This window comes from Podarcis pityusensis (genome assembly GCF_964106645.2).
Source record: "Podarcis pityusensis genome assembly, chromosome: 15".
In the NCBI taxonomy this organism is placed as follows: Eukaryota; Metazoa; Chordata; class Lepidosauria; order Squamata; family Lacertidae; genus Podarcis; species Podarcis pityusensis.
In genome coordinates, this window is record NC_138040.1 from 12,484,433 (window position 1) to 12,498,286 (window position 13,854).

Genomic DNA, 13,854 nt, shown 5'->3' on the forward strand with positions numbered 1-13,854 from the left:
ATGGGTTAGCTGCGATAGCTCGGTGTCGGAGATGTGGCAAGGACAACGTCTCTCTGAAACACATGGTTGTACGGTGTTCTTAACAAATTTTGGGAGAAAGTGCTGGACTCTGTAACTATGACTGTGCAGAAAAAGTTAAAGCTTTCAGCTGAGAATATTTTATTGAACTATGTATCTGCAGTATGGAAATTATCAACGGGACAATGGAAATGGATTTTCCGTGCCCTAATGGTGGCCAAGAGATTGATATTGAGGACTTAGAATGATATCATAGGCCACTAGATGACATCGTAAGGGATCGTCGCCTTAAGAGAGCAAGAAAAATTCTCAGGGATGACTCACACCCCAGCCATTGCCTCTTTAATCTTCTACCCTCAAGCAGGAGATATAGAAGTATAATCAGCTGTACCAAGATGCTAAAAAATAGCTTCTATCCATGGGTTGTTAGGCTGTTGAACGAAAAATAACATAGCGAAATTGACTTATGAGGTGGTGTGTTGTTTGATAAGGGATTGAGTGTTTTTTTGGGGGGGGGAGGGAGGCTCGTTTAATTTCATTGTACACAGGTTGTACAATGACAATAAAGGTATTATTATTATTATTATTATTAGAAAAATAAAAATATGATACCCTTCAATCAATGGACTGACAATATGATATCACTGGCAATTTATGAACGGACTGCTTACAGGTACAGACTTTGTATGGATAAATATGATAGCATTTGGAGTGAGTTTATACAAAATATAGTAGGCTATTAACATTTACATAAGCACCAGGACAATAACACCATACCAATTTATACAAGAATGTGTGGGAATATTGTATATTGCTTCTTCTTTTCTTTGCATATTTTTGCTTTTATATGTATCGTTGGTGTTTTTCTCCCTCTCTCCCCCCCCCCGTATCACTTTATTTCTTTTAACTGAAATCACCTTAACAAAATATAAATATTTTTTAAAATGGCAGAGTCTCCCAGAGTGAAGTTTGTGGCTAGGAAAGTTTTCAAGGGCATGAATCTATTTGCAATGTGTAATGGGACTGGGTGGGAGAAGGGAGAGAGTTGGTGGGTTCTGAACACCAGGGGTTGATTTCTCAAACTAAGAGGTGCTGAAGTCTGCTCGGAATCACACCTGACTTGGAATACCTCCCATTCCTAGGGATGATGGGAGTTGTAGTCCAAAAACAGCTGGAGACCCAAGTTGGAGAAACCCTGAGCTAGACGTTCTCGAACATCGCCACACAGATTGATGCATGAACAGCAGCAAAGACAGGAAGCGGGAGCAGGCGTTATTCAACCATTTCTTATCATTTATTGATCCATCAGAAAACTTTCCCCTACAGTCAGAAGAAGGTCACAAGACTATAAGAATATCAGTTCCATGCCAGCATGCATGGCACCACAGAAGAGGTTTATATATAACTCATTGGAGAACCCTCCTTTACATTCAGGAAGTCCCCAGGTCTGAACCCAGGAATCATCACACAACGTAGCTGCAAAAGAACTGAGACCATGGCAGGTTGCTGCCAGTCCAAGTGGACAGCCTGGGGTTAGGTGGGCGAATGCTCTGATTTGGTACAAGGAAGCTACATGTGTTCAACTCCACATAATCCCCATGCTGCTTCAAGAGGAAAGGAGAGGGATCTATGCATGCTGTTGCGAAGAGTTAGCCACAAGTAAGGAAGGGTCCTACATGCTGATAGATTGCAGCAATCGGGATCAGCAAACGAGACCAACAATAAATCTGTATCTGAAAGCACCGTTGCAATGTTGGAAATAATCAAATAAACGGAACAAAGGCCTTTCGCCGTCTCCCTGGCTGGCTCTGTGGGGAAATTAACTGGTCCGCGCAGGGGTTAATGCCAGCTGATGCCGACTGCCCTAAGCCTGTGCTTTGTTCAGCGGAGCGTTAAATCTGAAAGCTCCAGAGAGGGCCGCGCCGCCGTGCTGCAAGGGCCGGGGTATAGAGTTCTGCATTAAAAATGCATGTCGCAGGCTTGCCATGGTCCTCGGCTCTGGCTGAAAGGAGTGCTGGCGGGAAAGTATTAGACACCCCACCATCTCCCTGGCAATTGGAGACATTCCTCAACAAACAGCACCTCGGGAAAGGAATGAAAGGGCAAACAAACCATGAAACAAATCAAAGCGTTCAATTATCTCCCTCCCTTTCTCTTGGAAAGGAAACTTTTCAGTTTCCAAGCCAGCCAGCTGTTTGGTGCCATATTAAATTTGCTTTACGGGAGGGGACAGGAGAGATTTCCAAGCTGGAGAGAGGGGGGAGAGCAGAGCAGAGGTGGGAACCCTTTTGTGGAGCAAACTGTACTCCATTATATTATTTCCGCTGCCCCCCTGCTCCACATTTACTCTCAGATAAGGACCAAAATGTAACCTTAGCGAGACCATCATCCTGCAAATGCAGCAGTCAAACTGCACAGTGAGCAGCATCTAGAGAGAAACAAAGCAGGTAAGATGATATTGCTGTTGGTGAAATGTTTGCTTGCTATCGGAGCCACAGATCGACTTGTCTACATCTCTATGGGAGCAACAAAGCAATAGTAGGCCTATTTGGGAAGAGAGAAAAACTGATCACAAGGCTGGGTGGGGGTACAGTTAATACGCATAACATGACACATAAAAACATTGTGGACCTGGGAGCTCAGGCGTAACTAATGCAGCATTTACGCTTTAGGAAAAACTTGTTTTAGTATTACGGGCCTCAAAGTAAAACACGTCGGCAGCACAAAAATTCACGCACTATCCAACACTGGTCCTTAAAAATCTGAGTTTTAAGATTCTGAAGATCTTAAATATAGAAACATTACCACAGTATTTCAGATATTCATATCAACGGAAGGCACACCTGATTATGCACAGTGGGGTGGGGATTAGAAATGTTACAGAGGAGACAATTTGAGTACAATCTGCCAGATAAAAAAGAGAAACACGAAGCCTTCTCTCAAACAGGGCCGCAATCTGAAATTCCCTCTCTGGCTGAATTCTGGGGAAGTCTCCCTGAAACCCACCATGCTGTGTGGCTCCAGACATCCAGATAGAGCCCTCCCTGCCACAACTGCCAATCAACTGGGAAGATAGTCAAAGTAGGGTGGGTTTGTTTGCAAGGCATCCTTTAGGGGCCACAAAATCCTACACTGGGGCATAGAAGTCTCTATTTAGCACCCAAACCTGACACAGGAATTAAAAGATCAAACCTGTCTCAAGAATGTTTATTTGCTGCCTTTCCACTTACCAAACACTCAAGCGGCCAACAACAATCAAAACACAGCAAAACAATCAACAATTGTATCAGCTGAAATCCAAGCAGCAAAGGAGCAAATGCAAAGGTTGATAAAAAGTGCAACTGGAAGGAGAAGCTAAAAGCAGAGGGCCAAATAAACCTCCCATGGGATCAAGCTCTGCAACTAGGGAGAGGCGACAGAAAAGGGCCCTCTCGTAGCTCCAGACCAACTTGGAACCCAGCCACGTAGGGACACAGAAAAGAGCCTTCCCCTCAGATTTTAGGGAGCAGGAGGGATAACATGGGAGGCCAGTTACATTCCTAAACTCCACCCAAGCTTCTCACATGCACTCCAACAATGCCAGGCCCCTTCCAATTTCATGAATTACAAGAAACAAATCCCAGGGAGGAAATAGTATGAATATTTAAGGAGAAAGCACTAACATACTCCTTCCCAAGAAATCAAAAACACCATCAGGGAAAATAAAAGAAATCCCCAACCCAACTAAGCCGTATACCCCATAGCTTAGAAAGACACCTGTACTAAAATCCAACTTTTTATATTTTTGCCTGGGGAGAGAGGGGCGCAGAGGGAAGAAAGACACTCATAGAGTCTCCTGTTATTCTCCCTCATTCCCGAGAAATGCCAGCAAGTGCATTTCCAGGACATCACAGCTATGCTGATCATAAATTTGAATTGCTATCTTATTAAGGACTGAAGGCTGCACTGTTAAGGTGAGGGGAAGAAAGAGACAGAAGTTACGCTATGTGACTGAAGGCACTTCAAGCTAATCAGCTTCTGGCTAGAGGTTTCAGCCTCTCTTCTATTCGGAGAAGCCCAGGCCCCATTTGGTGCCATATGCTGCTTGGATCACATTCACAGTCGGCAAGGCAGCCTGTCAGAAATAGGCAGAGCATCACGGTGGGCATTTCCTTCTGCAGACTTGCATTTTATCTCAGAGCACTTTACTCCTAGTTATGCTTATATATTAGGTTTTTAAGGACCTAAATTGGTTTTTAAACTATTGATGAAATTTTAGGTGCAATGCTGCTTTTAAAAAAAGCCACCTTGTCAGGCCATTCAGCTAGAAAGGTGGACTATAAGAATGACAAAATTAATTAGATTTATATCTCACCTTTCCTCCAAGGAGCTCAAGGTGGCATACATGGGTCCCACACACCCCGTTTTATCCTCAGAGCAATACTGGGAGGTGGGTCAGGCTGAGAGGCAGTGACTGGCCCATGAGTCACCCAAGGAGCTTCATGGCTTAGTGGGGATTTGAACCCTGGTCTCCCAAGTCCTAGTCCAACACTGGCTCTCAGTCAACTTTACAACACTGAGGTGAGTGATTACATCATTAACAACACGGCTATAGACAGAGCCACTACAGTATAGCATCCTTCCCCAACCTGGTACTCTCCAGATGTTTTGGACTGCATCATCCCTGGCCAATAGCCATGCTGTTGGTGAAGACTGTGAGACAAAAGCAGCAAAAATGATGGTAGAGAACCCTGCTTTTTCCCACAGAGCCAAAGTATCTGTCCCTTTGTTGTCCTACTTAATTTTAATCACAGTGCCCATTTCAGACTCATCAGCAAACAATGGTTTCTTATCACAGATGGGCTTCCAAGCTCCTTCTTCCCTTCATGCGCTCCAATTCCATTTCTCGCTTCCAAGTCTGCAACAACTAGAGTTTGCCAAGATGTGCAGATTGGGAAAGCCATGTCTAGTGCAAACTAGCTTGCCTCCAGATCAGTCTGGGAAACCTAGTTTAAACTGCAGTTTCCCATTCTGGACTGTACAAGCCTGAGGTCCACAAACAATGGTCAAATGATGATATGGCTGTGATGCCTAACCTGAGCTGGTGCAGCTAAACATTCACCTACAATATCAACTGTAAGGACAAGGCATGTCATGATCAGGGTTCCAGGGTTGGATTTGGATGACTCACCAGTCTGGGGGGGACGGACTCTCAGCACCCTCTTCTACACAAACAGCAAAAGGGCGTTTGAACATTGTACTGACTTTGAAGTCCCAACAACTGGGACTTCAAAGTGTGATGTCAGTTGACTGACAGATGTGCAACTTTGTCCATTTATAAAATTTGGTTCACATTCAAATGATAATATTCTGATCTCACCCAGAGGATAGAAGAAGTTCCCCACCCCAATCTATCTACTTTCTTTAAGTCCCTGTCCCACAGCACCTACATTTTAAGAGACATGTGCAAATTCCTAAGGTAAAGTGGCTATTGCATAAATCCCCCCGGAAATTTAAAATATGCACATATAGGTGACAGTGCTACCCAAACAGCTCCTTTTAAAAAACTGCATGAACAGTGTGTCAGAGTCCCTAAGAAACTTGCTCCACCATTTCTAATGCACAGGAAGTTTCCCAAAATCACACCTAACATGCTTCAACACAACCTAGACCCATTGCGTCTCATTCTTCCACTGAGGCTGGGTAAAACATTCATCCTGGTGGTTAAACACAAATGCAGACTTCCAGAAAACTGCAATATGGCTCATACACAATGCAGGGCTGAATGGCCATCTTCTCAAGCCTTGGACCTTGCACATACAGGGCCATGTCTCCAACATGCAGGTCTGAACCAGTCCTCAAAGGAACAAAGGGAGCTATTTGCCTATCTACTCCAATACTGTCTACTCTGATAGCATCTTTCCAGGGTCTTGGACAGAGTTAACAGGACTTTTCCCAGCACCCTGACCCTTTTTAAAACTAGAGGTGCTGGGGACTTGACCTGGGATCTTCTACATGCAAAAGCAGGGGCTCTCTCACTGAGCTGGGGTTCCTCCCTTCAACCATCCTGGTAGAACAACCATCTCTCTCCTTGTCCTGTCTCCTCCTTCACCCTTCATTCACTGCCAAGTCTTGCCTCCTCTTGCCCAGTTCCTCCAAGTGCTCCCCATTTATTGCTGCTGCTGCTTCTCTCAGGCCTCTCCTGCTTGGCTTGCCTCTTGAAGAGAAACAGGCAGGCCTGCCATCCATTTATTTAACCTAGGAAGAGCCGCAATCTGAAAACCTTGAAATCCTCTTACACAACTGTTTTGGCAAGCCCCACCATGTCCCAACAAACATTAAACTGTGCTTGCCATTTGTCTCAGGAATCCTGCATTAATAAACATGAAGAGGAGCACTTTCTACCTCCCACACTCAGTGACAGATGAAAACAAAGACCAGCTGTAGTCATCAATGGATCCTTGTTCTGCACATAAAGGCCTAATTGCATTTTATTTCAAGCCTACACATGGAAAACTTTACTGATGGCATCTTGTCGATTTCAGATTCTAGTATCCCAGTTGACGTGCTGCAAAGCCATTTTTGTTCTAGTCATTAACACCTTCACTGCCCCAGAGATAGGCAATAAAGAATCTTTGGGGGCATACTTCCTCATTGGACAAATGGTAGACACAAATCCAACTCCTTGGGAGCAACCTGAGCCCTTTTCTCACTGAGGTTATCTGTAGGAATGCCGTTAGCTGTTTGCTGTGTTAGCAACGGGCATCTAGTGCTGCTGGTCCCATAAATCAATGGTGTTGGATGGAGCCACCACCACAAGGTTTTCATTTTAGAAAAACCTATCTTGTTGGAAAGTGGGGTGTGTGACATTAGTTCCATCAAGAAGATGGGTTAAATCTTGGGCAGTGGCAACCTCTCAGTGTCAGAGCGCCAGACTCACTTTAAAGCATCTTCATATGCTGGCATCAAGATCATCTTGGCTACTTTCATCCCTGTGTGGATTTGGGGCCATAGGGAAGAGCAAGCATGGTGCTCTTGAAATGTTAAGACCCACTACACCTGCGCCTCCCCCCCCCATTTTATTGTTCCTATGTTAATCCAAGCATATAAAGGTAAAGGTAAAGGTACCCCTGCCCGTACGGGCCAGTCGTGTCCGACTCTGGGGTTGCGCGCCCATATCGCTTAAGAGGCCAGGGGCCAGCGCTGTCCGAAGACACTTCCGGGTCACGTGGCCAGCGTGACGAAGCTGCTCTGGCGAGCCTGCACCAGCACAGCACACGGAAACGCCGTTTACCTTCCCGCTAGTAAGCAGTCCCTATTTATCTACTTGCACCCGAGGGTGCTTTCGAACTGCTAGGTTGGCAGGCGCTGGGACCGAGCAACGGGAGTGCACCCCGCCGCGGGGATTCGAACCGCCGACCTGACGATCGGCAAGTCCTAGGCGCTGAGGTTTTACCCACAGCGCCACCCGCATCCCTAATCCAAGCATATAGAACCATATAATTATTGTGTTTCTGCTGCACCCTGCAGAGGCACTTCCATTTATATCAGAAAAGAAATATGTAGATGAAGTCATCATGTACACGGGTCTAAGAACAAGGCCCAGTTTTTAAAAAAATTATATTTTGCTTTACCCAATGACATGAAGATGTCAGAGCACTAAAAACACGCGGCGTATATCTAAAGAGGAGCCATGAAGTCTTACTTTGCCGTTGTTTCCTCATCATATTTTGTCTTCAGGTCAAATAACTCCGTCCGTGTCTTTTCCAAGGCTGAAGGGGATAGAAGGGGGGAAAGCAACATGCCAAGGCATTACTGACATGTTAAGAGCGACGTAATGATAAAAAAGGGCTACTCAATTACTATTGAACTATAAACTGTTCTCTGTCTGAAAAGTCATCTTGCATTAAGCTTTCTCCTTGACCAAACAAAATCACATTGCAGAAAAACAAGGCTTAAAAGCTTTTCAAAATTCTTTCCTTTAGAAAACACACACACATACATTCTCTCTCTCTCTTTCAGGAACAGTGAAAGTTTCCAGATTCTGTCCCGCTGAATCTAGCTAAGCACATTATATTCCGTTTATAGATCTGCATCTGTGACACAAACCATTTGTGCCAGTTAAAACGGGGACCTGCTCTGGCTTCAGATGGGAAAGAAGCCAGGCAGGCTGAAGCTCAGGCAGGGAAGCAAGAGCAGGTAAGTCAAGAACAAGCTACTGGCAGGGAGGGAAGGAGAGACTGAGGAAAGGGAGGGAGGGACAACTTAAAGTGACTGAACTTCAGTGTGGGAGCCAAAGGAAGGAAAGTAACCCCCATCTCTAAGTCTTTCTGAGAACATCAGGCACAGAAATCAAGATGCAACAGACTGGTTTGGTCTGGTCCCAGGTCTGGAGGTATAAGAGGGTCCTCCTCAACAAAGACCATTGGTGGCCACAAAGATCCCAGGGTGCTTGTCGAGGGCTGAGGACCCAACCTTTAACTGGCCACAGGCAGAGTTGGTCTGGTAGGAGGGGAGAATCCTGCTTGAGCATGGCTTCCCATGAGAAAATCATTGGCTACTGTGAGGACTGGATGGTGGGATAGATGTGCCCCCTTTGGGCCCATCTTGTGTTCTAAGCTTGGTTCTAACCCATTCCCATAGTACCAGTGTGGGTGCTATGGTGAACCAAAGTTCATCCTCATCAGAAATCCAGGTAGGTAGTGGAGGTGAGTGGGAGTGAGCTCATGTATGGCAGGCTTGCTGTCTCCTAACTATGGTTCAGAAACTGGTAGCCTTGCATCTGCTCTGGGCCAAAGAGAGGAGGTGGCCAGTGTTTTGATGAACCCAAAGCACCTCCCCCTTCTCTGTTTGAATCAGTCAAATAGCAAACCTGTTTGCAACGCTTGCACTTTGTGTTCAGCCTCCTCCAGCTTTGAGGCTGTTGAAACCTGCGTCTCTTGCAACATTCTGTAGGGAGAAAGCCAAGGAAACAAAAGGCAACTTAAAATATATTCATCTCCATGTAACATAAAATAGAAACATAAAAATGCATCTTACACAGGGTTGGAACCGATGAGTTCTTCCACTGTCTAATTTCAACAGAAGCAAGCTCCTCTGAGTGCATTCCCTAAAACAAGGATAGCTAACCTTTTTTGGTTTGAGGGTTCGTTGACCAGCTCTATGGGATCTGCATACCAGCAATGGGTGAGACCAAAAGTGAGACCCTCCCCCTGTGAGCCATTCAGCTGATCTGTGCAGGTTGGATTATCAACCCTCCCCACTCATCAATGGAGCAATCTGATGTTCAGTGATGGACATCATAGCTCCAATGCAGACAAGTCAATGTGGAAAAAGTGCCACATGATCAGAGCAGTCCTTCTATTTTCCCGGGCTTTTAAAATGGATTTTTTAAATTTTACTGGCTGTTTTTATGCTGCCCATGATCTCAATGGTCTTCTTAACTGCTGTGTTTTATTTGTATTTGTAGTTTTAGCTGTGTTGCTTTACCTTTTACATGAAGGATGGTCTATAATGATAAATACAATATTAAAACAAGCACTACCACTGCATTCACCACCATCCTGCCCAGTGCTTAGTGCTCTTCTTTCCCAATATGCTCTTCTTTCAAAAGGGAAAGATTGGGGGCAGGGAATACAGAAATGCCCCACCTGCACACGTTAACTTACCTTTCTTTCTCAGCAAAGTCATTCTGCAACTTTTGTTCCTTCTCAAGAGCAATGTTCTCTGCTTGGTTCTTCAGGGTCTGCTCATATTCCCGGATTTTCTCTTTAAGTGCTTTTATTGTCACCTCTGTTTCAAGTGGGGAGAGGAGAAAGAAAGAAAGCAAGGGGAGAAAATGAGCCAAGGTAAATAATGATACCACGCAGTGGCAGAGTGCGGCTATCTTGGAGGTGGTGCAGCAGCAGCAGCAGCAGCAGCAGCAGCAGCAGGGCTTAAATTTTCGCTCTCCAGCCCTGACACAAAATCAATGGCCACAAGTCCCTTTGGATACCTTTTACTCCCTAAATGGTAAATTGAACTTTAAATGTTTAAGGTTAAGCAGGATCAATGGACGCTGCCGGGAAGCGGAGTGAAGGTTTCTCTAACCTGACTGCAGGGCGGAATCGCCGGCAAGACACCTCATCGCCCTACATTAAGCTCTAGGGTGATCGGAGATGAGGATCAGGAAATTGTCTGAAACACAGTCACACCATGGCCTGTCCACAGGGACCTCTAGGATTTCAGAGAGGAACCCCCCCACCCCAACCCTAGCTGGAGATTCTGGGGACAAAAACATGAAACCTTCCCCATGCAAAGAATGTGCTTAACTACTGGACGAGAGTCCCTGAACAGCTCATGGCCAGATGTGCCCAAGGCCACTCAAACAGAGCCTCTTCCCTAGAGTGCTTAAAATATATACAGAATTAGAAGCTTGCAAGCTTTTCTTAGCAGCCCTGAATGTTGCCCTGCCCGAGGGTAAGATCTATCTGCTGATACAAGAGGGCTGAAGTGGGCGAGTGGCGCAGAGAGCAGGGGCAAGCCAGGCTGCAGGTATGTGTGAACTGTGCCGTGGCAGCAAGGAGCACAAGAAGTAGCAGCAAAACATGGTGTGGGATTCCCTAGGATGCTATGGACTACCACCAGGGGGACCAAAGCTCCTCCTGGCTTGTACCAAGATTCAGTGTGCCAACACTTATGCTTCTTCGTTTTGGAGGAGATACAAGGGATGACCATGTAGTCTATATCCAGAGGATTGCATCTAAGGCTGATCCAACTCAGAGTAGAAAACAATGGGCGTGAATAAATTGGGTCTATTAATTTCAGGGGTTGTACTCTGCATACAACTTAGCTGGATACAATGCCAAGTATATTTCTTCTGCCACCCTGAAGCAAGCAGTGAGCCAGTATAACTCAGCTACTTCCTCTTTCCTGCTGATGTGCTTGACTCCAAAGCTGGGGACTAACATAGGTATTGTAAACCAACAATGCTTGTACCTGCATTATATTTCAGGGTACTTTTGTTGTTATTATTCTCATTCTTTTGACCAGGGAAGCTGCGGGCTGGGCAATTGTGTACATGTGCTATGGCTCACAATAAACATCAATAGCAACCTGAGGGAGCACCTTCTCCTTAAAAAGAAAGAATTATTTACCATTCTAAGTATTAACAACAACTAATGAAGGCTTTCTCTACGTTCTCTATTTTCATGGAGACATCTGCCAGAATAAATGGCAGGGTCTCTTTGGTACTAGCCCCCCATTATGTGAAACTCCACAGCAGAAGGGATATAATCCTCCCCACCACTCATTTTCATCACCAGCGGAAGTTCAGTCAGGCAGCAATTAGTGCACAAAAACTGTTTGACCAATGCATATCTTTTCAGCTAAATGCTGCTTATTTCCTGTTTTATACAGACATGCAAACACATACATTGCAGAAAGTTTCAGTGAGTCTTTCCTGTGAGCAAAACTGCAATATAGAAAAGCTACAAAACATATTATCTTCAATATTAGGATGCAGGTAAAAAGAATAAAAAATGGCGGCCACCTTCACAACTGATAGCTCTCAAAGCCATACTGCCCAGAATTAGGTACTGCCATAGTAACCTCAGTCAGTAGAGCATGAGATTCTTAATCTCAGGGTCGTGGGTTCAAGTCCCATGTTGGGCAAAAGATTCCTGCATTGCAGGGGGTTGGACTCTAGCACCCTCATGGTCCCTTCTATGATTCTGCAATTTTAACCACAGGTGTTGTGTAAAAGGAAAACAGTTTTAGAGAGAACAACTTCTCATTCCCATTTCAGGATGCTGTTTGCTGCAAAGTCCAAATGGGAACACACACAACCCGAAGCATTTGAAGAGATGAGCGCTCGCTGCTTGTAATTACAATGTTTCTATCTACAAGGGACACCATTAACAGTTGGCCCGTCCACTTAAATAACTAACCTACATTGCTTCAATATCAGTACTCTACCCTAGGGATAAACAAAGTAAAGTGAAGGCAGCAAATACCCATGTAGAGTCACATATTAAACTGACAGAAAACGGCACAGTGCTAAGCATTCCCTGTAAATGCGTACGAAGCATACAGGCAGTGGCTGGAAAAGATTCACATATAAATTAATACATTTAAGCTGGGCCTTGATATTCAAACACTGAAAAATGGCAACTGCAAGAATTTAAAAACAGGTCAGCTAAATCCTGAAAGACAAATGAGAACAACAGATTTAATTGAGGCAGAGATGCTGCGCATGTCTGATGCTTATCAAGAAGATTCTAGCTGAGATCATGAACCAACACAAAAAAGGCAGGCCTAGGGACACCAGAATCTTAACCTGCCCCTGGAAATCCTGGTAACCACAGGGGCTGAGAATAAAGCCTGCTGCTATCTACTTTACCCGCTCATCTACAAAGCCCCATCTAGAGTTCTGTTTCGTGGTCATGCTACAGTGCAAAAGATTATGGAGAACTGGCTTTTACAGATGGCATTCCTTCTCTAAATATCATTATTATTTCCTTATCTAAATCACCCCCCAAACATTTATGTTCACACATAAGTAGGAAGAGCATTCCTCACCCTTCCCAGTTTACCTTGATTTTTCACTTCTGCAAATTCTTTGTTGTACTCCTCAAGCGTTTCTCTAAGTTTCTGGTTCTCTGTTTCAATATCGTGCATGCGCTGGACTTTCAGCTGGAGCTGCTGCCCCAGATCCAGAGCTGGTACGGGATCTGAACAATACAAAGATGAAGACAGATTGATCTCCATTTCCAGACAAGCAAGTTTATAATTCAAAGCAATACAATTAAAAACTCCATTGCAATCGCTTGGCAAACACATCTGTGTGCATGCAAGCAAATATACACACACATGCAAAAACACACAATTTATGTATTTGGCATCAGGTCAAATCCTTTCCAACAAGTCAAGTTATCTTGGTCACATTTCTTCAGGAAATCCTAGATTTCCCAGCTGATTTCACATTTCTTTGGGGGGGTTCTAGATTTCTAAGCTTTGGGGAAGCTTAGAATTTCTCAGATCCAAATCTTTCCTTTCTTGAGGAAACAGGAGAACTGGCATGGTGTGTGAAGATAGGGAAGAATTAGGTTGCTCAAACATTCAAAACAAACACTGAAAAACCACACCCGGATTCCCCCACCAAGCATTTTGCCAGAACACTCAGGCAAAAGGGTCTGATCAAGTGGGAGAGATGCTCCAGCCCTAGTTAGCTAGCACATCCAGGCAGCCTAATAATGTTCAAAGCATCCCTAGAAAGGAGCCACAATACACCTGCTACGTATGGCTGGACAAGCACGTTTCACAGAGACTGCTGGGCTGGTCGTGGAGCTTTGCCAGCCAGAGCAGAAGAATCCTGGAATCCAAAAAGGGTCTCATAAAATAGCGCTGCATACATTTCTGCGGTGGGCGCCAGCATCACTTGTGAAATGGCTACAAAGATTTAGTCTCCCGCTGAGGAATGTTAAACACACCAATCTCGGAGGATCAACAACAGTACATATTAGGGAGCTCGCTTAATTTGCAGCCGCCACAATCATTAATTTTACAGACCACCCTCAGTTGCTGGAAACGCATAATAAGCCCATTGTACCTCTCTTAACGCATTAAGTGCAAGCCTGGGCACTTTGCAACGTGTCAGTCCAGCACCAGAGTTTATAAAAGAACAGCACTGGGTTATGTTGAGGAAAGAGAGGCAGGGTGTGCTGCGTTGTGTTAACTCTGCTCAGAGAGGGCTTCCTGCCTTGCCACCTCCATAATGCAAGGGGAAAAACTGAGGCTGCTTATCACTTGCCCTCACAGCACATGCATACTTTATAACTACATCACTTTCTCATTTGTGGTTTTTAGGCCAGGGTGGTT

General features: G+C 44.9%; 1 protein-coding gene across 8 annotated transcripts in view; it reads right to left on the bottom strand.

Moving 5' to 3' along the window:
• The window catches only part of CUX1 (cut like homeobox 1), a 265,277-nt gene that overhangs the window by 109,471 nt on the left and 141,952 nt on the right, over positions 1–13,854 (bottom strand). For all 8 annotated transcript variants that reach the window (XM_080982751.1, XM_080982750.1, XM_080982749.1 and 5 more), the window contains exons 5-8: positions 12,570–12,707; positions 9,666–9,789; positions 8,870–8,946; positions 7,703–7,769 (exon numbers count right to left, since the gene is read on the bottom strand). In XM_080982751.1, coding sequence (XP_080838877.1) covers positions 7,703–7,769; positions 8,870–8,946; positions 9,666–9,789; positions 12,570–12,707 — 406 coding nt within the window. The remainder of the gene's footprint in view (positions 1–7,702; positions 7,770–8,869; positions 8,947–9,665; positions 9,790–12,569; positions 12,708–13,854) is intronic.